General features: G+C 36.0%; 1 protein-coding gene across 1 annotated transcript in view; it reads right to left on the bottom strand.

Annotated features, from left to right (window-relative positions):
- Positions 1–24,807, bottom strand: part of IFT80 (intraflagellar transport 80) — a 131,129-nt gene that overhangs the window by 92,337 nt on the left and 13,985 nt on the right. Inside the window, exons 2-5 of the mRNA XM_010839846.1 lie at positions 23,096–23,180; positions 20,427–20,648; positions 9,657–9,767; positions 7,829–7,897 (exon numbers count right to left, since the gene is read on the bottom strand). Of these exons, the coding sequence (XP_010838148.1) occupies positions 7,829–7,897; positions 9,657–9,767; positions 20,427–20,648; positions 23,096–23,132 (439 nt within the window). The 5' untranslated portion in view covers positions 23,133–23,180. The remainder of the gene's footprint in view (positions 1–7,828; positions 7,898–9,656; positions 9,768–20,426; positions 20,649–23,095; positions 23,181–24,807) is intronic.

The raw sequence follows: 24,807 nt of genomic DNA, 5'->3' as shown, positions 1-24,807 counted from the left end.
GACCTTTGTTGGTAATGTAATGTCTTTGCTTTTTAATATGCTGTCTCGGTTGGTCATAGCTTTCCTTCCAAGGAGCAAGTATCTTTTAATTTCATGGCTGTAGTCACCGTCTGCAGTGATTTTGGAGCCCAAGAAAATAAAACATGTCACTGTTTCCACTTTTCCCCCTTCTGTTTGCCATGAAGTGATGGGAACCAGACTTAGAGGACTTAGAAAATCTGATTTAGATCTAATCCAAAAAACTCCATAAGCATTCCTTCCATGGTATAGGTTAGATATTATACTGGGTCTAAATTTCCTGGTCAGTTGGTGACACCTAGGATTGTCTTGATTCAGAGGAATCTACAGATGGCCAATGAGATGGTTCACCTCAGAAGGTACTTCTTCTATTCTTAGTAACTACATTCTCTTGGAACATTATCTGGGAGTAGCCAGGAGCTGACCTGGGCTTCAAACTAAATCTCGAAATGAACAGAGTTCAACTCTGATAAACTCCCCAGAAAATGTAAATCAAAATTTTAGATATTCCAAATGTGATTCTTGGTAAGCACTGTAAGGAAATATGGGAGTAAATTACAGGTTCCTTCTTTATTCCATTATTACAGTTGCAATTATTATGCAAAAAAAGTAAATTTATATACTTTAATATCAATTATCAATGCTTCATGAATATACTCAGTAAAATTACACTTTCCTCAGTGTATACAAAACTATGACAAACATCTACCCCCAAGGAAATAATTCAGTAAACACAACTCCCATTGAGTTATACAGGATGTGACTCTAGTGCTTTAGTTGTGGTAAAAGATATGGTTTGGGGTATAGGATGAAGAGCCAGGGACTCTTATGTCCTCTTTCACATTGAATCCGTGGCCCCATTAAGTCAGCTGTGTCACCATTTCCTTGTTTATAAACCTTATAAATCTTCAGAATACTTACCTCCCATGTTGGGATGTGGAGATTATTCATTTCCTGCTTATAATTTTTTAAACAATAATACTGTTAAAGAAACAGATATAGTAACTTAAAGAATAAAACAAAATAAGCTTATAGAGGAAAATTTAAGCAATTCCTTTGTTAAAACACGTGGTTTTTAACCACATTCCTTCAATCCAAAAACAAAAGGAATTTTTTATGATAAATAAGCAATCCTAAATAAGATCAATAGCTGCCTTATTAGTTACAGCTTCCTAATCAGCAATATTCAAAATGTATATAACATCAAGAGCTAAGAGAATGTGTCTTTATATTCATTCTTTACATTTAGAATAAAATGTTAAGTGTGAAATTCCTGTATATATGAATGTCTTTATTGCTATACAACTTTGATTTATGTGGTTCTGGAGAAGATTATTGAATGTGGATGAATTAGCTTCATAATGAAAACAATGATTTCTATTATAAAAAAAATCCATCTTACTAGCATTTGAAACAAATCTCTAATATTTTTTAAATGTTTTTTAAAAACATTTGCTAAAGCTACATTTCACTTTGCAAAGTCAGTATGGGAATAATAATACAGCCTTCAGGTTAAAAAACTTAACAACAAAAATTTAGCAAATCATGTAACAAGATGCTATGAATTTCATCTTTAACAAAAATGGACAAAAAACACAAATAGTTTTGCAATAATTAATTTCTTGCTTTTTATACTGGGAATTTTTATTTATGCTCCATTTCAGTTAAGACACTCAAAAAGATCTTGTTTTTCTGACTTTGTACACTAAGATCATGTGATCTTTTTGACATTTTTTAAGAAACCACATGCACCTGGGGTTGTGTTAAATGTCAGACCCTTATCTCTCTGTAAAACAAATTATCTAAATTCTTTCAACCTGTTGAAGGCATTTTAAACCACAGAAGAGGAGACAAAAATGTATTTCAATTGTTTTAAGGAAGTACATGGTCAAATATACCATGTTTTTCACATTCATACTAAAGGTATCCCCTAAAATGTTGTTTTTGCATGTTTTTAAGAATGCTTTTGAAACAAACTCTTCACTATTACCATGAAGCATTAGCTACCTTTGTGTTGAATACAGTATAGGTCTACACCGAGTGAACATAAGAAGGTAGAGAAGAATTTGGCAGTATATAAGCACTATCTATTAGTAACCACTACTACTACTTTGTAATGAAATAAGCAACCATTTGTTACTGTGTTGCTCATGGGAGTAGGCACTTTATCCTTTAAAACCTAGTTAAAATATGCTGCAATATTTTCCAGGAAGCTTTTCAATTTTTTTGGTGGTCAAATCATTAAGAATTCAAAAACAAAGAATTATTTCCCTTTCATTCTATTTGTAGAGACATGTACTAACAAATAAGTAATATCAAGTGGAATTTATTCCTCAAAAAAAACAAACAAACAACTTTTTGGCTGTGTATGTCACCAGGTCAGTACAGAGAAATAAAACTAAAAAGAAGGCATGTGTTTCTTTACTTTCTATCCTCAGTCACCTCTCCCTTGGGGATCTCAACTTCCTCCATAGCTTCACCTTTCACCTTTCTGTAACAGACTCTCACATTAATATTTCAGCCTTTATTTCTGAGTTCTAACAAATTTCCATCTACCCCAAAGACATGCCAAAACTTCAAACTCTACATATTTGTATATTATCCCTCCCCACGTACTCCCTCATTCATTCTTCCTCTGAATTCTTCACGTCTTACAGGGTGATCCATTCCTCTCAGCCACTGAGAACTATGCACTTTTTTCAACCACTCTCATTACCATCTCTGTTCAAGCCTCACTGCACTCTAGCAGAGAACACCTCAGTAACCTCCATACCAGTCACCCCAACGTAACCTCTACCTCCTTTAATTGATCCTACATCCTACGGCTAAGGTAATCTTCCTAAAGAGTCTCCCAGGTGGCACAGTCGTAAAGAATCCACCTGTCAAGCAGGAGATGCAGGTTCAGTCTTTGGGTCAGGATGATCCCCTGGAGAATGAAATGCAACCCAGTCCAGGATTCTTGCCTGAGAAATTCCATGGAGAGAGGAGACTTGCAGGCTAAAGTCCATGGGGTTGCCAAGAGTCAGACATAACTTAGCAACTAAAGCAACAACAACAAAATCTACCTGAAGAAACAGGCTTTATCTCTTACTCTTCTGCTCATCTTTTAAAGATTTTTATATGGTTATAGAACAAACTCCAACCGGACTTCCCTGGTGGTCCAGTGGCTAGTCTTCCCTGCTCCCAATGCAGGAGGCCCTTGAGTTCAATTCCTGGTCAAGGAACTAGATCCCACATTCTCCAACTAAGACCATAGTCAAATAAATAAAAATAAATTTTTAAAAAGAAAGTATAAATTCCAACCCCCTTCATTTAATGTCTGAGGTTATCTGTGTCTTGGTCCCTCTGGCAGTAGCATCCTTCAGAGCCTACACTTGGCCCAAGGGGTCCTCTCCCCCTCACCTGACTTCCAGGCTTTATGCTGGTCTGCCTCTGTGCCTCTGATCATCTAACTTCCTCCAGAGCTCCGCTGCATTGACAACAAGCCCATTTCCCTACCTAATTTCTTTATCCTTCAAAGTCTAGTTAAAAGATGCTGCAGTATTTACCAGAGAAGTACCTTCTCTCCCCTCAAAGCATTCATCTCTGCCTTCCTGTCTTCCCACAATGCCTTAAGGCAACCAGCACACTCTGCCTTGTGTTACAGTATTTATATTTCCTCTACTAAATTCATTATAGGCAGCTTCCGTGTTTGTCATCTCTTTAATCCATTTGAATACAGTAAGGGAAATGTTCTTAAAGGTTTACAGTATTTCCCTCTTCCAATTTTAATTTATAATTAAAATATACAATGTAATACAAAATAGGGCATCATTATAATTATTCTTGGCCTACATATTACTTTTCTCTAATAAGGAAAAATAACTCTTGATAAACACCAGTAAGAATCATTTTTTAAACATAGTCAAATTCCATCCCTATCCCACTAAAAAACAAAATTAATGCTTCTTCTGCATTGGAGAAGGGGATGACTATGACTTTTTCTATCTTTATGTCTGCCTGCAATTATCAAGAAATGAATTCAGGAATTTTTCTATTTAGCAAATCAAACAAACCTTATAAATAACTAGGGACTTTTCCTTCAGGGTTAATGTCATTACAACTTAACTTCTCCAGTGATTTTTCCCAGAAATAAAATGGGAAAAGTCTATGCTTATTAGGAAAGTGTGGGTGGGAACAATGACCAAAAATTCATAAATTAAAATCATAGTTCTATAGTGAATTCATAATTTTTTAACCTAGAAAAAGATACTAGTTATTAAGCTGAAATACTAATGGGTTAACTAAAATAAAATCTACCTAATTTAGTTTTGCTCATTAATCTCATAATTAACATAAACCTTGAGTAAGAAGAATAACAAGATTCAAATAGGATAAAAATGATCAGCAATTTAACAGCATTTGATGTTAAGGAAATTGGAGCCATTTGGAATGCTGGTGTAAAATACCATTACGTGAGTCAATGAATACATAATAAAATTACCTATCCTATATGACATAATATGTAATTTAGCTTTTAAGAAAATCCTAGTTATCAATGTAACTGGAAGGAATGAACAAAAAAAGCACCATCCATCCCTCTCCAAAATAAATACCATACACAAAAACAGATCATAGACCTAAATGTACACACTAAAACTATAAAACTCTTACAAGAAAATACAGATGTAAGTCTCCATGATTTTGGATTTGGCAATAGTTTCTTAGATATAACACCAAAACGTAAACAATCAAAAAAAAAGTAGATAAACTGAATTTCATCAAAACTTTTGTGCTTAAGAGACTTCCCTGGTTGTCCAGTAGTTCAAAATCTTCTTGCCAATACAGAGGATAGGGTTCGATCCCTGGTCCCAGATAGACCAGGATGGAGCAACTAAGTCCGTGGCCACAATACTAAGTCCATCTGCCCTAGAGCCTGTGCTCCGCAAAAAGAGAAGCCACCAAAATGAGAAGCCCACATACTACACAACTAGAGAAAGCCTCCATGAAGCAACGAAGAGCCCATGTGTTGCAACAAAGACACATCAAGGCCAAAAATAAAATAAATATTAAAAAAAGAAACGTCTGTGCTTCAAAAGATATCATCAAGAAAATGAAAAGGAAACCCACAAAATGGGGAAATCATATATCCAAGTTGCAAATCATATAGCCAATGGTCTATTAACCAGAATACATAAAGTACTCTTACAACTCGATAACAAAAAGACAACCCAATTTAAAAATGTGCAAAGAATTTTAATAGATATTTCTCCAAACTAGATCTACAAACAGCCATAAAGTACATGGAAAGAGGCTCAACATCATTAGTCACAAGAGAAATGCAAACCAAAACTACAATGAGATACTACTTCACAGTCACTAGGATGATTATAATAAAAATATAGTAACAAGTGTTGAGGATTTGGAGAAACTGGAACCTTCATATATTTCTAGTGGGAATGTAAAATGGTATGTTTACTTTGGAAAAAAAAAACTTGAAGAGGACTTTAATTTACTGATATGAAACTATATCCAATGCAGTTCACAAGTCAAGTGAAAACAAGTAAGGAGCATATTGTAGTAGATGCAGTATGCCTCTGGGAATGTTTTCTGGGTGGCCAGAAGACAGGGGTAATATGAAAGACAAGGGTAGTATTTAAGAGATAACTTTATACCCTTATTTACACTTCAAATTCTGAACTATGTGAATTAGTATCTATAAAAAATTTATACTTTAAAAAGATGTAAGCACTCCCTGCAAAGGCATATATGAACAATCAAATTTTTATGATCATTATTATTGAAAATTGGAAGTAGGAAATGGCAACCTACTCCAGTATTATTGCCTGGAAAAGACCAGGGACAGAGGAGGCTGGCTGGCTGTAGTCCATGGGATCACAAAGAGTCAGACACAACTGAGCACAAACACACATTATTGAAAATAGGCGTTGCAAACTCAAATCCCTTCAGAGGTTTATATTGTGTTCTACCATGTAATATAAATGAGTAAAGTATTATATGTGGAGTGTAAGAAAACTAAGAGAAGTTTAAAATCCAACTAAAAATGGCATAGCCACCACTGAACTCCAGTTGATCGTATTTATTCTGGAAAGCAGACTTAATGTTGCCAGTTCTTCCAATTTTTCAAGATACCAAAGAGATCCATATAAGAATGTAAAATATCCTAATCTTTAATGCTGGGCCTGGACCATGCTAGTGGGCTAGATTCAGCACACAGGCCATCTGTGACCTTTGATGAATGAAAAGTCCTTAATTCATGAATATATTGGGCTTCCAAACTTCCTCTGCAAGTTTGGGAATTCTAAAAGCATTTTCTGTATAAGAGTGAAATAAGCAGCAATCTGTTTTCCAGACCCATTATTCAGATAAATCACAGCACTGAACCAAAAGTGCTATGTCTTCTACTCTCTATCATTAACAATGTTTATGTTAAGCAACTTAGTCTAAGTTTCAACTTTAGACTTTGGAAAGTCCAAAATGGTAGATCCCAGGGGTAATCAAAGGGAAGGAGATGACTAGGAAGAATTTAAAGAAAGAAAAGGAGCCTTAGAGTGACAACTGGTGAAGAATCTCAGGCAAAAATTCAGATTATTGTAATGGGTAATAAGATAAGCTTTCAAAATTTTTCTGAAGATCTGTGTCTTCTCTAGACAACATATTTAGTAGAAAAGAAAAGAAAGGAAAAAAGGGTATGTATCAGTAGCAGCTACAGCTGAAAAGAACTGCAGCCTCAGCTCCAAGGGGGTGATAATGATCTCTAAAAGAATTCTGTAGTTGCTTGTAAGTCAGACATCATAAGGTAAGAATGCCAAATAATTAGCACTAACAAAAATTATAAAGCCAAAAGTAAATGCCTATTCTTATTAGTTTAAAATAAAATTTATTTTCTAAAGGTATATTTTATTACTAAAGAAACAATAAATTGACATTTTTCTCCTAACTGAAATTTGCTCATGAATGTTTCTATGAACTCTGACTTTTCTACTCATGGATAAACATTCTATTTGGAGATCATCTGTACCAAAGACTTAACCTCAGGAGATAATCACTACATATCACTTATGGTTACTTTTGCTAACATTTGGTTAATGTGTAGTAAAGAAATATAGCTATTTTAACACTATCCTAAGAGTGAACATAATTTAAAAAATGAAATCTGCAAATTTTTGGAAGTCAGTTGTTGGAGATGCTTCACAATATGACTTTATTATATAATTCTGAAGAACAGTCTGCAAGCTTTTTGGCAATCTATCTCTGAAGCAGATATGTGCTCAAGACAACATTAATCTGACTTCTGGATTGATTTTATAGGCACTTCTTCCCAATGAGTATGGAAAACCAAGATGCTGTTCTAAGCAGTTTTATTTTACCAAGTTTTGGATCATTGAAAGTATCTGTTCCCCTTCATTAGTACTGAAATCAAATGTGCAACACAATTCAGAAAGGGTGCTAATATTAAGAAGTTATTAGAATTATTAAGTATGGAGATTGAATGTATTCTATTATTATTAGACACCCCGTGCTATTTCAGATAGAATATGCACATAATGCTTCAGAGTTATATTAAAAAGAATCACCAGCCTATAACTCTATTTTTATAGATTCACTAACAAGGAAAAAGTCCTTGAGTATTTCTTACATTTCTGGGTTCAAATAAAAGTCACCATGCCCCATTAGGAAACATGAAAGTAAGAAGAAAAAGTTTAAATAGAAGTAAGAGATTTCAGGTTTTGAACCTGACCAAAATCAATCTGAGGAACTACATTAGACTGTTTTTATAGGAAAATGTTAAGACATTTATAATACATACCTTGATGAGCCAAAGTCGATCTTAGCATTCCCGTCTTTGACCATATTTTTATTTGTCCATCTTCTCCAACTATAAAAAGAACATAATAATTGACATTTTACCTATAGGAAATATATGTAAACATTACATTTACATATAAAAATCAACTCTATCTACACTAATGCACATTTAAAATTGACACGTTTCTCTAATTACATGTCACTGCTTCACAACTAAAAAATTTACCTGAAATTACTTTGAAACAATTTTATCAAAGTAGCCTAACTTTCGTGACAATAATTGTTTTTCCTTTAATCTTAGAAGATTTGTAAGTATATTATTCAAATAATGCTCTCATTTTCACTGACATCTCCATCCGAGAAGCACTCTAAGAAAAGTGTTTTCAGTGTGATAAGAAGAGTTAAAGCCAAATTCCAGGGAGTTGGGGACTAAATGGAGTGAAGTAACAGACTACTCTTTTGAACAGTTTGCCTGAAAAGGAAAGAAAGAAAGAGGAAATTGTAGCTAGAATTATTTATTAAAGGAAGGATTTTTATTTCTATTTCCTCAATTTTCGAGATAAACAGCATTTAAACACATTTACATGCTGGGAGAAAGAAAAAAAAAAAAACACTGGGAAAAAGAAAAAAAAAACACTGGAAAAGGAGAAGTTGAATAAACAGGCAAGACAGGAGACAACTCACTGATAAAAGTCCTACAAAAGGCCCAGGGGACAGGTGTCATGCTTTTCAAATATATCTACAAATTCTCTGTTATTCTCTCTTTTAAGAAGTTAAGCTTAATTTATCTCTCCTTCAGTTTGGGCTATACTTAGTGACTTGCTTCTAATAAAATATGGTGGAAATGATGGAGTATGACATCCAAGGGTGGGTCATAAAATATATTGTGGCTTCCATCCTTCTCTCTTGGATCATTCACCCAGGGAGAATCTCCAGCGGTCATGCTTACTGTAAGACCATTCAAGTAGCCCTATGGAGAAGTCCACGCTGTAAGAACTAAGTTAGGCCTCAGTCACAGAGTCACAGAGGAAGTAGGACCTCTTGCCAACAGCCATGTGAGTGAGCCATCTTGGAACTATCTAGCCCTAGGAGGGCTTCATATGACTGCAGCCCCATCCAACTTCTTGATTCTGAGACAGAACCACCCAGCTAAACATTCCCTGTCTCACATAAACTGTTAGCTAATACATGTTATCTTAAGTCACTAACTTTTGGGATAATCTGTCACACAATAGATATCTAATTTAACAGGTGAAGATGAGAAACCCTCAGTAGGGAAGGAGATGGAAGAGAGAAAGGAGTAAAGTTAAATGAGAAAATTTTGAATTTTGATGGCTCAGATGGTAAAGAATCTGCCTGTAATGCAGGAGACCCAGGTTTGATCCCTGGGTCAGGAAGATCCCCTAGAGAAAGGAATGGCAACCCACTCCAGTATTCTTGCCTGGAGAATTTCATGGACAGAGAAGCCTGGCAAGTTACAATCCATGGGGTTGCAAAGAGTCAGAAATGACAGAGCAACTAACATGTGCACGCATGGGCAAACGCACACACACATGTATTTAAATGAGAATATTTTGAAGAATTAAAACATATTTACTCAATATCTGATTATTTCAAAACCTTCTTGAGAGAATGTTCTCCATTAGCCATGTAAGAAAACTAATATGACACTCTGAATTATAATATTATATAACAGTCTAGATCAATCCTGTGCCAATTACTTGCTGTTAGACAAGGAAAGACACTACTGCTAAATTAAAACATTCTGTTCTTCTGGAAATTTTTCTTTAAAAAATTCATTTTAAATGTCATTTATGCAGATAACTTACCTGTAACTAATGCTGTTCCTTCATAATTCCATCGTCCTGCCAGCACTGCTCCACTGTGAGCTTCCACACTTTTTTCCACTCTTCCTAACTTAGAAATCAGATGAAATTTGCCTAAAAGAAATTATACTTGAGAAATCTATTTTATTAAATTAATTTATCCAATCAACAAGCATCTGTTGAGAACCAACTATTAGACTAGTCAGCATGGTGCTAGGCATCAGAGATACAGGGCAAATAATATAATTATTCTTACTCTTGAGGAGTGCACAAATCTACTGGAAAACAGGCACAAAAGCAAAATTATAAAACCTTGAAACAAGTGGTGTGACAGAATATATATATGATACTATGATAGTTCAGAGGGACAATAAAATTGTCCTGGAATATGGTCAAAGGAACCCAAGAGGAATATCAACAAAGCCTTCTATTTAAGCAGAATTTTGAAGTTTTGCTTTTTTAAAAAAATGGTTATAGAAAAGCTGCTGTTGCTGCTAAGTCACTCCAGTTGTGTCCGACTCTGTGCGACCCCAGAGACGGCAGCCCACCAGGCTCCCCCGTCCCTGGGATTCTCCAGGCAAGAACACTGGAGTGGGTTGCCATTTCTTTCTCCAATGCATGACAGTGAAAAGTGAAAGTGAAGTTGCTCAGTCGTGTCCGACCCTCAGCGACCCCATGGACTGCAGCTTTCCAGGCTCCTCCGTCCATGGGATTTTCCAGGCAAGAGTACTGGAGTGGGGTGCCATTGCTTCTCCAATAGAAAAGCTAGAAAAAGTTATATAACTTGTTTTTTTAAAAACAGGTTGTAGAAGGAATTATGGAGAAGAGAGGATCTAAATAGTTGAACACTGTTAAAAAAAAATTTAAAAACTGAGGCATATTAAAAAATACTGAGTTTATTTGCACAGAAATCAATTCCAATTCAGCAGTGCCAAACCTTAAGTGGTTAGGAATGCTCCACTGACAGGAGGTCAGGTACAGAGAAATGACAAAACTAAGGATATTACTGACTGACTATACCTTAAAGCCTAGTTGGCTGTCTGTGATTGGTTGTCCTTTGGTTTCAATTTTGTAATCTTGAAGCATTCATTTACAGGCTTAGATTTTGACTTGCTGAGGTATATACACCATTAGTCACCTCAAGTCTAAAGGCCTCCTTCTTTAATTTAAAGGACAAGCCCAAATTTTTTAAATCCTTGCCTTATTTTACACTGTACCAGGCACCAGGTAGACAAAAAGAAGTAGGTTATTTGGTTGCTGTCATTGAAAGTTCACGCATTTATAGGTGAACAGCAGAAAACTTACATTACAAGACCTAAGCAAAGTATATAAGAGATGTCAAGGGAACAAATCAACTATACAAAGAATAAGTACTACAGGAAGCCAAAACAATTGCAGTGTTGTTTTGAATGATCATGAAATCTAGTAATATATAGTTTTTGATAAAATAATTAAGTATAGGTGGTCCTCCATATTCAAGGGTTCTGAAATCCTTGGACTCAACCTACCAAAAAACAAATAAAGCCCAGAAAGCTCCAAAAACAGAACTTGAATTTGCCCTGCACCATGAACTATTTACATAGCATTTACATTGTATTTACAACTTTGAGTCTCTTGGACTGCAAGGAGATCCAACCAGTCCATCCTGAAGGAGATCAGCCCTGGGATTTCTTTGGAGGGAATGATGCTGAAGCTGAAACTCCAGTACTTTGGCCACCTCATGCGAAGAGTTGACTCATTGGAAAAGACTCTGATGCTGGGAGGGATTGGGGGCAAGAGGAGAAGGAGACGACAGACGATGAGATGGCTGGATGGCATCACTGACTCGATGGATGTGAGTCCGAGTGAACTCCGAGAGTTGGTGATGGACAGGGAGGCCTGGCATGCTGCGATTCATGGGGTCGCAAAGAGTCGGACATGACTGAGCGACTGAACTGAACTGAACTGAACTGAGGTATTATAAGCAGTCTAGAGATGTCTAGAGATGACTTGCTTCCTTAGTGGCTCAAAAGGTATAAAGTTTGCCTTCAATGCGGGAGACCCAGGTTCCATCCCTGGGTTGGGAAGATCCCCTGGAGAAGGAAATGGCAACCCACTCCAGTATTCTTGCCTGAACAATCTCATGGACAGCAGAGCCTGGTGGGTTACAGTCCATGGGGTCGCAAGAGTCCCATGCAACTAAGCAACTTCACTTTCACTTTCAGAGATGACTTTAAGTATATGGGAGGATGTGTGTAGGTCATGTGCAAATACTATGCCATTTTATACAAGGGACTTGGCCATCTGTAGATTTTAGTATCTACAGGGGTCCTGAAACCAACCCCTTTGAATACTGAGAGCCAACTGTAAGTGGAATTAGAAATCCACCCCACCCCCAAAAAATGTATATTTTTTTTGCTATAAAATAATAATGTGGCTTGCCTAATCAGATTTTGCCTCAAAGGATTTGTTTGAATTCATTTTAACTTAAGACTTCTCAAGATTCTTACTAACAATTCATTAAAAATATATTTAAGTCAGATGCTTTAGGTGGCTTTAAAACGTTTCTCTGGAGAATTCTAATACAGATGGTTTTCAAATATTTTATACCTAGCATCTTGTGGTTATTTCACTGACCACCAAACCATTTCCATCAAGAAAATCATTCCTCCATTTTATATACATTGCATATTATTTGTAGCTCTGTTGCAGCATTTTTTATTGGGCTGTAATTCTTTTCAAGGGGCCATGTCTTAGTCATAGTTTTATTTGCAATAGTGCTTTTACATAAACAGCATTCATTAAGTTTAACCAACTCAGTAACCATATTTAGTAACTTAAGAAGACTTTGACGTTCTTTTTTTTCTCATTCAATCTGATCATTTATTTTCTAAGCCCTCATCAATAAACTACTCCTTTCCTTCATCTAACCACCTACTAGTGCCATCTACTTTTCCTCATATCTTCCTTTTACTTTTATATTTGCCTCTGGGTCATTTTTCAATGCAACAAGATTACTTTGAATTCAACTTTACTAGTACTCTCTTTATGAGACTAAAAAAATTAATTTGGATATACTTTTTTAATACATTGTTTTACAGAGAAAATATGAGTGGGGGTGAATTTCAAAAGAGGAAACTAGAAAGATGACATATAGTGAGTGGCCAATATTTACTTTATCCAAGTCTATTTCACTAAATGTTAGCATGCTGTCTAACACAAAATATCTACATACTAAATTGCTACATGTCACAAACGAATCTATCAAATAGATTAACCAAGCAACTCGTGAACCATAAATGAAAGGTCCATAAATTTCAACATATTTAGAAATTTTATGTACTTTGATCACTGATATTTCTTATCCTAAAATATGTAATCTGACTTTCTGACAAATGCTGAATTCTTACTTTCTACAACCTCACAGAAGACACACACTGAGACAACTAAGGCTAGCTCTTTGCATAGACTTGGCACTCAATAAATCTTTTACCTTTGTAGTTTGCCTGACTGTTACACATTGCTTGAATAGCACAACCCAAGTAAAGCCTAAGTATAAAACTACATATATCAAAAAATTTTTTTAAACATAATTATTCCTTTAACGATTTTAGTTCTTCTTCCCTTCAGCTTTTCTATATATAAACTTTTTAAAGTGCTAGACAAAAAAAAACTAAAGACCAAATAAATTACCTCTAATTATTTGCTAAGGGTAGGGTTGGGAAGAGATATAAACAATTCATTCATTTATTTAATTGATAGCAATTCATTGATTAAAGTGGATGATTTGGGTAAAAAACATGGATATTTACAGCCAAATGTAAAAAATTTATCTCTTATTATTAAAGATAAACTAAAAAGAGGAAAATGCTATTTAAAAGAACAGAGGAAGTAGATTAAAATTATATGAAACACATTTCTCAAGGTTAGAAATGCCTTAAGAAATGTCCATGGAAACATGAGGCAGCTTGGAATAGGATATTAGAAAAAAGGTCACATGAGCACTTTTGCAGACTGCTTTATAGCAGAAATCTTTTGGCAGATGGTTGTAAAAAGCCAAAGAGATCAGTAACCACTAACTTCTGATAAAAAGAAATGAACACAAAAATTCTTTTTAAAGTGGGATTTTAAATGTACTTATTAACTAATAAGAGAATAAAAGGCTTACTTTAAGATATTTAACAATGTATAAAAAATTCAACTTTCACTAAATATAATTTAAGGAGTGTTTATTGGATTTACAAGAGATTTTATACCAGAATTCCTTTACAAAGCAGTTCCCCTAATGCATTTCAAATAATTCTTCTTTGAATATAAATCTTTTAACACATTGTGAAAGAAATATCACCTCTAAAAAGTAGGATACAGCTGCATGAAATATTCAAAAAAGAGTTAATAACAGTGAAGAGAGAATTATTGGTGAGACAAAATACTTGGCAAGAATCTGCTTTATGTACTTCAGGATCTGACCCCCAAATCCCATGTTTGTTGTTGTTTTTTTTAATGTTACCACTAACACAGAAGATGGAGAGGGTATAACAAAGGGAACAGTGATGAACTCCAAAATCTGTAACCTAGCGATCTGCTGTACAACATTGTGGTTACACAAAATTATATAAATATATATATATTTTCTCCAAGTTTATACGTTTCTCCATGTTTATATATATATAATATATAGAAAATTATTAAATATTGTACTATACACTTAAAAATGTGTTGTGTAGATCTCATATTACGTATATTTTCAAACCAGAATAATACTTCTTTTTATAGTATTTGATTAACAGAGAACACAGCATCCACATATAAAATGATCTCAGATGTTTATCTGGCAGGAAACCCTTGACCAACCACCTTCAAATGGCATCCACTTTCTTCTGTTTTTGAATATTTCTTTTTCATTTCATTTTTCATTTTTACTTCTGGATTCTGTTTCTAGTCTCACTCTTCCACTTTTTTCCTTTGAACTATCATCTTTTGCTTTCTCTTTCACAAGATCCAAGATATTCGTAATTCCACCTAGGAGAAAAGACTCAACTATTCTGCTTTGGTTCTCTCTTCTTCCCACATCTAGTTATGCTAGGTTACCTTATCTTTTTTACTTTGTAATAAACCTAAAAATAAAATACAGTTTCTTATGGAGAAGGAAATGGCAACCTATGCCAGTATTCTTGCCTGGAAAATTCCATGGACAGAGGAGCCTGGAGAGTTACAGTCCAGGGGGTCACAAGTAGGACACAACTAAGCACACAAGCACAAAAACAAATATTAAACTTTTATTTTTTTGAAATTGTATGGATTAGCAATTCTAAAACAACCTACTATGTATTGTAGAATTAAACAAGTGAGTAAACATACTGATAATAATGGGAGCCAAGGTTCCACACTGTTTCCAAGTATTGAGACTAGAATTAATCCTGCAGTGCTGAACTAGAATTGGCAGTATCAAAATTAACTTATGGCTTTTGTCACGGGAAGGAACCATGGAAGGAAGGGAGGGAGGAAACATAGGAGGAAGTGAAAGGAAGTAAAGGAAGCGAGGGAGGGAGGAAGAAATAGCTGTAGATATGTATGTTTTCAACATATATTTCTTAGCTCCATCCTATGAGAGGGCCTTGAAGCAAACATATCCCACTGAAATGCACACACCTAGCACTGTCATCTTGGCTTTTAGATATCATCAAGCACACAAAAAAAGAACATGTCTCCTTGGAGAAACAGCTGATTTGGAAGTTGGGACTGGGAAAGTACAAAATGAGCCTGGAACATCTTGTGCCAGCAAAGTGCTCAAAAGATGAGGAAACATCCCCCACGGCAAAACAAAAATTCATTTGACCTGGCTTCATGGAGCTCCCACTGGCCAAATCTGTGGCAATTTTAACATTAAAATGTGTAAATGATAGTAATAGGATGCTCAAGAAATAAAACAAGGGATAGGATGGGGCGTGGGGTGGGAGGGAGATTCAAGAGGGAGTAGATACACACACACACACACACACAGTTATAATTGATTTATGTTATCATATGGCATTCATGCATTGGAGAAGGAAATGGCAACCCACTCCAGTGTTCTTGCCTGGAGAATCCCAGGGACGGGGGAGCCTGGTGGGCTGCCGTCTATGGGGTCGCACAGAGTCAGACACGACTGAAGCGACTTAACAGCAGCAGCAGCAGTCATATGGCAGAAACCAATACAACACTGTAAAGCAATTATCCACTAATTATAAAAAAGAATTAATAACTTAAAAATGAAATAAAATAAGCATCTATGAGTCTAATCTGATGTAAGTAAACAAATAAACAAATGTGCAGGAGACAGAAGGCTCTTCTTTGAAGGAGAATACCAACTAATCAATATAAAAGATACTATGGCATGTAAAAAAATATCATTCGGCAACCACCTTAGTAATAAATGACTCAGCTAAGATAGTGGGAGAAAATTTGAGGAGGAAGAGAATATTTTTATATAGTCTGAAAGTATCCACTTAGAAATTATTTACTAAAAGGGAAAAACATTTAACTTTACAGTGGAGAAGGAAATGGCACCCCACTCCAGTACTCTTGCCTGGAAAATCCCATGGACAGAGAAGCCTGGTAGGCTACAGTCCATGGGGTCACAGAGTCAGACACGACTTCACTTTCACTTTCACAGTAGATTAATTTAGTGAACACAACCTTTCAAAGTAATCAAAGTTAATGTCACCAGTAAGGAGTCAAACCAGAATTATGAATTTTCCACTCTGATGCCTTAAGTATTACTGTTAAAAATGTATAGCTGAATTTAATCATAAGGAAAAATCAGACAAAAGTGAATTGATTGGACATTCTATAAAAATAACAGGCCCATATTCTTCAAAACAGTTGAGATCATAAAAGAAAGATGGAGGATTTGCTCCAGATTAAAGGAAGTTAGTGAGATATGACAAAAACAATGTTATTCTTTACAAGAAAAAAAAATTTCTGTAAAAGACATAATTAGGACACTTGCTAAAATTTGAATACAAACTGTAGATTAGGTAATAATATTATATCAGTGTTAAATTTCCTGATTTTGATCAATGTATTGTGGTTAAGTAACCGAAAAATCCTTATTCTTAGGAAATGCATTGAAGTATATATGGTTAACGGAAAAGGCAATGGCAACCCACTTCAGTACTCTTGCCTGGAGAATCCCAGGGACTGGGAGCCTGGTGGGCTGCCGTCTATGCGGTCAAACCAAGTCGGACACAACTGAAGCAACTTAGCCGCAGCAGCAGTAGCAGTATATATGGTTAATGACAAAGGTAATCATGATGGTGTGATTACTCACCTAGAGTCAGATACCAAGGGAACACCTCATGCAAAGATAGGCTCAATAAAGGAAAGAAATGGTATGACCTAACAGATGCAAAAGCCATTAAGAAGAGGTGGCAACAATACACAGAAGAACTGTACAAAAAAGAGCTTCACGACCCAGATAATCTCGATGGTGTGATCACTCACCTAGAGCTAGACATCCTGGAGGTCAAGTCAAGTGGGCCTTAGGAAGCATCACTATGAACAAAGCTAGTGCAGGTGATGGAATTCCAGTTGAGCTATTTCAAATCCTGAAAGATGATGCTGTGAAACTGCTGAAACTCAATATGCCAGTAAATCTGGAAAACTCAGCAGTGGTTATAGGACTGGAAAAGGTCAGTTTTCACTCCAATCCCAAAGAAAGGCAATGCCAAAGAATGCTCAAACTACCGCACAATTGCACTCATCTCACACGCTAGTAAAGTAATGCTCAAAATTCTCCAAGCCAGGCTTCAGCAATACATGAACCGTGAACTTCCAGATGTTCAAGCTGGTTTTAGAAAAGGCAGAGGAACCAGAGATCAAATCGCCAACATCCGCTAGATCACTGAAAAAGCAAGAGAGTTCCAGAAAAACATCTATTTCTGCTTTATTGACTATGCCAAAGCCTTTGACTGTGTGGATCACAATCAACTGTGGAAAATTCTGAAAGAGATGGGAATACCAGACCACCTGATCTGCCTCTTGAGAAATCTGTATGCAGGTCAGGAAACAACAGTTAGAACTGGACATGGAACAAAAGACTGGTTCCAAAAAAGGAAAGGGGTACATCAAGGCTGTATATTGTTACCCTGCTTAATTAATTTATACATCATGAGAAATGCTGGGCTGGATGAAGCACAAGCTGGAATCAAGACTGCTGGGAGAAATAGCAATAACCTCAGATATGCAGATGGTATCACCCTTATGGCAGAAAGTGAAGAAGAACTAAAGAGCCTCTTGATGAAAGTGAAAGAGGAGAGTGAAAAAGTTGGCTTAAAGCTCAACATTCAGAAAACTAAGATCATGCCATCCAGTCCCATCACTTCATGGCAAATAGATGAGGAAATAGTGGAAACAGTGGCTGACTTTATTTTGGGGGGCTCTAAAATCACTGCAGATGGCAATTCCAACCATGAAATTAAAAGACACTTGCTCCTTGGAAGGAAAGTGACCAACCTAGACAGCATATTAAAAAGCAGAGACATGACTTTGCCAACAGAGGTCCATCTAGTCAAGGCTATGGTTTTTCCAGTGGTCATGTATGGATGTGAGAGTTGGACTATAAAGAAGCTGAGCACCGAAGAACTGATGCTTTTGAACTGTGGTGTTAGAGAAGACTCTTGGGAGTCCCTTGGACTGCAAGGAGATCCAATGGGTCCATCCTAAAGGAGATCAGTCCTAAGTGTTCATTGGAAGGACTGATGCTAAAGCTGAAACTCCAATACTCTGGCCACCTGATGCGAAGAGCTGACTCATTGGAAAAGATCCTGATGTTAGCAAAGATTGAAGGCAGGAGGAGAAGGGGACAACAGAGGCTGAGATGGTTGGATGGCATCATCGACTCAGTGGAGATGAGTTTGAGTAGATCCTGGAGTTGGTGATGGACAGGGAGGCCTGGTGTGCTGTGGTCCGTGGGGTTGTGAAGAGTTGGACACAAATGAGCGACTGAACTGAACTGAACTGATATATGGTTAAAGTTGGATGTCTGTAAATTACTCTCAAATGTTTCAGGAAAAAGTATGTGTGGAGGGCAGGAGAGAGAGAAAAGAGTAGCAATGATAAGTACATGGGACAAAATGTTAACAATTAAGTGAATATGAATAAAGAATATGCAGGAATTATCTCTACAATTCTTACATCTTTTCTATAAACGTGAAATTATATCAAAATTAAGTTTTTTTAAGTCAACCCTTCATATTATCATCAGAGGTAAACAAGTCTAGCTCTTTTCAGAGTCAATCTTGTAAGCACTAGGCAGTGTATTAAATACTTTCACACAATATTTCATCTAATCAAGATTCAGGAAGTAAGTTTAAAAACTGCCATACATTCTGCCTGTAAAAGAACTGGGATCTGATGTGATTGTTTGCCATAACATCCTTTTCTTCTTCTGGCTACAAAAGCCCTCTTCTCTTTCCCTTTCCACAGTGGCCAAAGGCCTGCCATGCTCAGGCAATCAGTGTCCCAATCCCTTGACTAAAATGATTCACTCAGTGATGGGCAGATGACCCAAGCTTGTCCAGGACCCTTTCTGCAAGCTGACTACAAGAGGGACTGAGGAAGAGGCACTGTGTCTGCTGACTTTCCTCTTCTTGTAAGTTAAGCCTTGGGCTGCTGGCTGCCATTCATGCTCACCTGGGGAGAGTCTGTCCAAGAGATGGTAAGGATCAGGGGCCTGCTGCCTCTGTGCTTAAAGATCTTCCCCAGGAGCTAGGTAAACCTGAAAACTCCAGCTGTGCGTAAGTAAGTTGTTAGCCTAATGAGTTTCTGTTACTTTGATGAAAGTACTCCTAACTGACACCATAGATAAAGTGTAATACAGATGGAAAGGGCTTCCCAGGTGGCACTAGTAAACAACTCGCCTGCCATTGCAGGAGACATCAGAGACGTGGATTCAATCCCTGGGTCGGGAAGATCCCCTGGAGAAGGGCATGGCAACCCACTCCAGTATTCTTGCCTGGAGAATCCCCATGGACTGGCGGGTTACAGTCCACAGGATCGCAAAGAGTCAGACACGACTGAGGCAACTTAGCACACGTGCACGCACAGACAGAAAACAGTTCACGTTATTTCTAAGAAACAAAAACATGTCCTTAAAAAGTACAAAAATGGTGCTTTTCACTCACCAATAATAAGACTATGATCAAACTACTTTCCACCTCTGTAAGTGAAAATTAGTGTGCGTGCTAAGCTGCTTCAGTCCTGTCTGACTCTTCGCACTGTAGCCTGCCAAGCTCCTCTGTCCATTCATTGGATTCTCCAGGTAAGAACAGTGGAGTGGGTTGCCATGTCCTTCTCCAGGGGATCTTCCCAACCCAGGGATCCAACCTGCATCTCTTACATCTCCTGCATTGGCAGGTGGGTTCTTTACCACTAGTGCCATCTGGGAAGCCCAAATTAGCAGGTACTAGAAAATAAAGATTTTATTTAATAGAGACCTTACTAAATGAATGTGTGTTATACCTCTTTTTAGTGTGGTTATTTTACACAGTTAAACTTTAAGAAATTAGAAACCAAAACTGTTAAAAGCACAACAATATCTGTGAACACAGAAAAAGTAAAGCCCAAGGTTCACACTCAATTTCAGTATATGCCAGTTTAACTCACTTTCTTCTATGACAGTCGGTCTTACAGTCTATACACAGACCAACTGACCACACAGGAAATGGACAAATAACTCAAAACATAAGTTATAATAAGAAGCGGTGTCTTTTAAAAACAAAGATGAGCAAATAATGTTTATTAAAAACTTACCATCAGAACTTGTGAGGACAAAGATTTCTGCTTGAGTTTGTTTCTTTATGCCTAAACTTTTTGGAAACCAATGAAGGTCTATTGGGTAAATATCATCAGGCAGCTTTACTATTTGACTTGTTTCACCGGTTAACAAGTTCCACTTCACGATCTGGTGATCATCACTACATGAATACAGCTCTTCAGCAGTAGTCCAGCCCACACAGCTCACTAATTCTTGATGTGTCACCATATTAAGGAGACATAAAACACACAAAAGTCTTCAGTTTTAACAAACACAATATTTTGCAGATGCAGATTATAAGAACAGTATAAAATAAGGTCAAATGTTTCAAGCTTCAAAACCTACTTTTCCAGTGTAGGACTTTCATATTTTTTCCATAAAAGGAAAGGAAAATAAGCATCTATCAAAACAGTTGTAAGAAGAATGGAAAGCAGGATAAGAAACCCAGGTGCCAAAAGAGAAAAAAACAAAGATTTAATACATGAAAAATTTTAAAATGTGTTACAAAAGATTCTATAAACAAGGCCAAAAGATGCAGAAAGACACCTAACAGATTAAAAGGATGAAAGATCTAATCTGTTGCAGGATAAGTGGGGAGAAAAGGGAAATATGTATTGTTTTATTTACCTGTATCTGTATTGTTATTAGAATAAGCATGTATCATTTTGATAAGTTTTAAAAAATCAACTGCTAAAAGAACACTGAAATATAACAGTTAAATACCTGCTTAAATGACATAATAATTTACCCAGGAAAAAATTTACAGCTTAATAGCTGAAACTAAAATCCTACCAAACTTCCTGACATTAAATTCAGGAAGTAATTCAGTTACAATTTACTGCCCACACAAGGTGATATGGATAAGATATAAACCCTAAAATTCTTACTTTAACCTATATTTTGGTCTCTGATTTATCAAGTAGATTTCTATAAATTGAGGTGCTAAAGTGGCCCTTACTTCCTCCATTAGAACAGGCGCTTACCTAGCAGAGTTGTGTATCCTACAGAAGGAACTTTAGATTGTCTTTTATGAGAGATGCTTTCTCCTGTTTATATATGGATTTCTATATTACCATATCATCCTAGTTGGGTTGTTTGCTCTTTTGTTGTTATTGTATAATCATTTTACTTCCTTCTCTTTTCATCAATGCTTTCTATCCAAGCAATCAATAAACTCTAAGAAAAAAGAAAGAGACTATGTGCCATAATTATTCTGGGATGTTCTAAGTTTTTTTAATACTTCAAAATATGATAGATTAAGCAAATAACCAGAAAGGTAAAAAATGAAATTATAGAAGGGTCTGATGAGTCTGCACAAATAGGTAACAAAGTGGCATTGGAATACTCAGAATTCAAAGTAAAATCTAAACAAAAGAACCTTGATATCACTAGACCATTACTGAAAAAAATTCTTCCAGTATAACTGTCATAGCTTAAACATTGTTAGTTAAAACCTTTATTATACAAAGGGAGAGTGTCTGCTAAAACCTAGAAAGAAAATAAACACACACACTCCAAAAGGAAAAAAACATTAATTTTATCCTTATAAAAACTGATGTAAGTACCCAGCAGACATATGCGAGGTGTCTTCAAACTAGTAAGTCAACTAAAATTATGGGAGACATAAGAGGACTGCTAGAATAAGAAAGTCTAAAAGGATCAGTATTCTTCAGCTTGAAAAGGTAAAAGCAGACACTAGACAGTCAAAATCTATAAGACTGTAAAAAGCATGAACTCCTGAGGGCACACTTTGAAAAAAGAATAAAAGTGATTCCATGAGAAATAAAAGGAATTACATCTTCACTCAAACAGTAAAAAAAAAAAAAAAAAGTAATACAAATTCAAAACATTTGATCAAATGTCTAAAACGCTGCTTTTCTATGGCTGAAGGATCACATTTTTTTTTATTTCAAACCTGTTGAAGATCAACATTTTGTAAGATAAAATAAAAATGAATTACTAGGAAAATGACCTTACATTTGGATGTTGTGACTGTCAAATTGCTACAAAAATTTCTTCCTTCTTACTTTCAATTTCTGTTCTTATCCCTTCACAGGCCTGTAATAAAGTCTGAAGATGATACTTTTAGAAGCACTGGTCTAAATAACTACGAATGAAGGCAAAGGGGCCTACCAATCTTTCTGACATATAATTGGGAGTTCTTGCTGACAAAATACAGGGTCATGCATTTGATAAAATATTTATAATTGCCACATTCACACATGAAATAATAAAGGTCTGACTGCTCAGACTTCCCCAGCTTACCCTCCATTTTATTATGAGCATGAAAAAACAGAACAGAATTCAGTGAAAACATACTAGGTCTTATTAAGAGACAAATTACTTTTTTTTTTTTTTAAAAAAAACCTTCTTTTTAAGATTTTAGACTAAACAAAAACCAACCGTTTTTTATGTACTTAAGTACAGTAGTACTAAAGTAAGAAAAAAGTTAATAAATATTTGAAAGTAAGATTTAGAGCAAATAATTTGCTTTGGAAAAATACCTGCAACATATGACCTCAAATATTTCAGAAATAATTTACAAAACTATCATTAAAGGAATGAAGAAAAAATCCATTCTCCAACTAGACTACAAAAGAAGAAAACTTTTAATAATACTACAATAAGGAGATCACAATAAGGTTTATAAGTATTAAAAGGATATGCTTTGGTTCTTTTAAAAGAGATATCTTCAGTCTCATGTCTCCACCTTCCAGCAAAATTTTTTAAATGCCACCTGATTGAATTCACTGTAAAAATAAAAGGAGGAAAATACAGAATACACATTAAAAACAAATATACATACACAAAAAATTAAAAGCAAACAAAACATCTTAGCACCCTGATGACTGAAGCACTTTCAATCCTGCTGGCATCAAATACATGGAAAGAGGAAGAAAACTAGTCAGTGGACTAATTCAGCCAATGGGTGACTGGAGGGTTTAGGTGGGACTTCTGAGGTTCTCTGCAACCTGCCTAAAACAGTCCTACAAGTACAGAATGTCAGTAAATCTGGCCAGGTAAATAATTTCCAAGGGCTGTCCTGAGGCCTAATCAAAAGATATTTTAAACTATGGGAGCTTCAACTTTAGCATCAGTCCTTCCAATGAATATTAGGACTAATTTCCTTTAGGATGGACTGGTTGGATCTCCTTGCAGTCCAAGGGACTCTCAAGAGTCTTCTCCAACACCACAGTTCAAAAGCATCATTTCTTCTGAGCTCAGCTTTCTTTATAGTCCAATTCTCACATCCATACATGACTACTGGAAAAACCATAGCTTTAACTAGACAGACTTTTGTTGGCAAAGTCATGTCTCTGCTTTTTAATATGCTGTATAGGTTGGTCACAGCTAGTCTTTTAATTTCATGGTGGCAATCACCATCTGCAGTGATTTTGGAGCCCAAAAAAATAAAGTCTCTCACTGTTTCCCCATCTATTTGTCACGAAGTGATGTGACCGGATGCCATGATCTTAGTTTCCTGAATGTTGAGCTTTAAGCCAACTTTTTCACTTGCCTCTTTCACTTCCATCAAGAGGCTCTTTAATTCTTCTTTGCTTTCTGACACAAGGGTGGTATCACCTGTGTATCTGAGGTTACTGATATTTATCCAAGCAATCTTGATTCCAGCTTGTGCTTCATCCAGCCTGGCATTTCACATGATACACTCTGCATAAGTTAAATAAGCAGAGTGACAATATACAGCCTTTCCCAATAATATACTCCTTTCCTGATTTGGACAATATACCCCTTTCCCGATTTGGAACCAGTCTGTTGTTCCATGTGCAATTCTGTTGTTCCTTGACCTGCATACAGATTTCTCAGGAGGCAGGTAAGGTGGTCTGGTATTTCCATTTCTTTCAGAATTTTCCACAGTTTGTTGCAATCCACACAGTCAAGGCTTTGGTGTAGTCAATAAAGCAGAAGTAGATGTTTTCCTGGAACGTTTTTGCTTTCTCGATGATCCAACGGATGTTGGCAATTTGATCTCTGGTTCCTCTGCCTTTTCTAAATCCAGTATATCATGCTTCATGTATTGTTGAAGACTGGCTTGGAGAATTTTGAGCATTACTTTGCTAGTGTGTGAGATGAGTCCAATTGTGCAATAGTTTGAATATTCTTTGGCATTGCCTTTCTTTGGGGTTGGAATGAAAACTGACCTTTTCCAGTGAATGGATATACATTAAAATAAATTCCAAAGGTCTCATCAAAGGCTAAGATACATTTTTATGGGATTTAATTATGGAACCCACATGGGAATACTATGACATCATCAACCTAGATCAAATCTAAGATTTGCATTATATTGGAGGTAAACAGACTGCCCACCAGTTATGGCTGCCATGGTGGCAAAGTGAAAAATAAGCAAGTTATCTA

The sequence above is a fragment of the Bison bison genome, unplaced genomic scaffold, assembly GCF_000754665.1.
Source record: "Bison bison bison isolate TAMUID 2011002044 unplaced genomic scaffold, Bison_UMD1.0 scf7180017864135, whole genome shotgun sequence".
Taxonomy (NCBI): domain Eukaryota; kingdom Metazoa; phylum Chordata; class Mammalia; order Artiodactyla; family Bovidae; genus Bison; species Bison bison.
Note: the sequence above shows the minus strand (reverse complement) of the source record. Positions and strands in the feature narration are given on the sequence as shown.